This window comes from Misgurnus anguillicaudatus, chromosome 19, assembly GCF_027580225.2.
Source record: "Misgurnus anguillicaudatus chromosome 19, ASM2758022v2, whole genome shotgun sequence".
Lineage (NCBI taxonomy): Eukaryota > Metazoa > Chordata > Actinopteri > Cypriniformes > Cobitidae > Misgurnus > Misgurnus anguillicaudatus.
The window spans coordinates 4,277,855-4,280,388 of record NC_073355.2 but is presented as its reverse complement, the minus strand read 5'-3'; the positions used below and the strand labels follow the sequence as shown (position 1 = coordinate 4,280,388).

Here is a 2,534-nt window from a genome sequence, read left to right as displayed (position 1 = left end):
GTTGTCACTGGGATGGTACCTTTTAAAATGGTCCTAATATGTACCATTTAGGTACAGATATGTATCTTTGAGGTACCAGTGTACGGTACTAATGTGTTAAGCACCTTTCAGGTACAAAAGGTACACATAATATACACAAAACTGCAGACTTCATTGGCTGCATTGGTCTAAACCTAAATGCGTATCTCAATTCCCATTGTGGACAGTGTAAAATATGTTCATTAGTGTGATTTTAATGCGTTTAACTGCCTTTAGGGAGCTCACAAGTTTTTGCAGGATATATAAGCATGCTATTGAATTATCTCATATATAAAGCTAATGCTTCTGCATTAAAACCTGCACCTACTTTATCAGTATATTACAGAAGTCAGATGAGATAAACCTATGCAGTGAGATGAAATGTGGTTCATGCAAACGTGAATGTCTGTAAATATGTGCAAAGATGTGCAAAAATAGTGCATTCTGCTACAGAGAATCAATAAAAAAATAAACCTTTTGGGATATAAAATCCAAACACCTTGTATAGGAGACTGGAAGTGGTTAAACTGAGCTGCAAAGCCCATCTGAGAGATATGCACTCCATCACCTCTCTTATAAGAGCTTGTGTCTTTTCGGCATGCTACACTGTCATTGGTCAATGGGTTAACCATTGGAGTAGCTGCTGCAACCTGATTGGCTGAGGGACGAAGAGGAGATGGAGTCTCTGTAATTGAGAAAATCCATAAATAGGGCACAAGAACACACAACACACAGATGCAGCTGTGCCAGCTTACTATTCAACATTTTATATTCTCCACCAGTACAAGAGCTTCAGTATATTCAGAGGTTTGTAGTCCTGCAGAGGAACAGAGCTATCCGAAACGTCCTCCACAGAGAGTTTCCGAGTTTATACTGCAAAAACAGGCAACTGGGATTGGGAAGCATGTCTCTGGAGGTAAAGGGAAAAACTGAAGTGCGTTTGGTCTTCATGGGTGCTGCAGGTGTGGGAAAAACAGCCCTGATAAGACGATTCCTTCAAGACAGCTTTGAGCCCAAACATCGACGTACAGTCGAAGAGCTCCACAGCAAAGAGTACGAGGTGGCCGGAGTCAAAGTGACCATTCACATTATGGACACGAGCGGCAGCTATTCCTTCCCAGCCATGCGTAAGCTCTCCATCCAAAACGGAGAGGCTTTCGCCCTGGTCTACTCAGTGGACGACCCTGAATCTCTGGAAACTGTCAAGAGCCTGCGCGAGGAAATCCTAGAGGTCAAGGAGGACAAGTTCACGCCCATCGTGGTGGTGGGCAACAAGAAAGACCTTCTGCAGGAACGAAGGCTGTCTGCGGATGAGGTCCTGGCCACCGTGGAGCTGGACTGGCACAACTGCTTCCTGGAGGCCTCGGCCAAAGAAAATGAAAACGTGATGGAGGTTTTTAAAGAGCTGCTTCAGCAAGCCAACCTCCAGAGCCGCCTGAGCCCCGCACTGCGCCGCCGCAGAGAAACCTTTCCCAAGGAGGTAGGGGTACGACCTCCTATGAATAAGACCAACAGCTGCTCCGTCTCCTAAAATCGGTGAGAAACAGCCAGCAGAGGATAACTCGAGTCAAGTCACATCTCAGCGGACAAAAGACGATGTGGATGGATCCTTGAAGCCGCCGAACAATGCTGTTACGTAGCAACTCCTTATTATCCCGCTCTGAAATCAGTATCATCTTTGTCTCCGGTGACAAACAGACTGATTACTGACAAAAGGGAAAATGATTGAGAGACACTGAGTTTCTGATGTGGAAAGAATCTGTTGAATGTTTTGAGAGCTATGGTAATATTTAATCATGTGTGTTTCTTAACATCCTGACTATGTGGCACTTGAATATTCTAAAACTTAAGCATTAATGTTGATTCACGGAATGAAGACAAAGATAAAAAATATAACTGTATGACACATTCATTGCTTTACAAATCACTCCGTGTTATAGCGATTGTGTTCATTGTTCACTTGTGATCATATGCATCTGTGATTGCAACTCTTCACTATGCCAAAAAAATATAATGTGCACTGATTTGTTTGTTTTTTGTACCTTGGTCAACAAAAATAAACAACAAATGGAACATCAAAGGCATTCTGACAGCAATTATGTTAAATGATTTGGCAATTTGCCTTTCATAAATAAAGCATTGACTCACACAAAAAAAATGTGATTCATGATTCTTTCTGTAGATTTGACTTGCATTTTATCAAATTATACACACACACATACTTTCTTATTCATTATTATCACAGAATTGATCAAAACTATAAAATAACACAATTGCAAAAAACTATTCCTTATAGGCCCTTAAAAATAGACAATACTGATCTTTAATGTAAGCCTTTATTGTGATGATCCACATGACTGCAAGTACACATCAACTCATTTTACTAACCCCCACACTGTCAGAAAAAAAATGGTCCAAGATGTCACAGTGGCAGCAGTAGCCTTTAAAAATGTCCCAATGAGGTCAATAAGCTGTCAATCAACTTCATGAGATTTATTCTGGGATGCTTTTTCAAC

General features: G+C 41.3%; 1 protein-coding gene across 1 annotated transcript; it reads left to right on the top strand.

The window, feature by feature from the left end:
* Window positions 1-437: 437 nt before the first annotated feature.
* Window positions 438-2,154, top strand: rasd4 (rasd family member 4). Its single transcript, XM_055179733.2, has one exon. It carries the CDS (start codon window positions 923-925, stop codon window positions 1,547-1,549), a length of 627 nt encoding a protein of 208 aa, XP_055035708.2. The 5' UTR covers window positions 438-922; the 3' UTR covers window positions 1,550-2,154.
* Window positions 2,155-2,534: the final 380 nt, after the last annotated feature.

Excerpts from the sequence above, each read along its gene's own strand:
- rasd4 (XM_055179733.2), top strand. The coding sequence starts at position 923 with ATGTCTCTGGAGGTAAAGGGAAAAACTGAAGTGCGTTTGGTCTTCATG.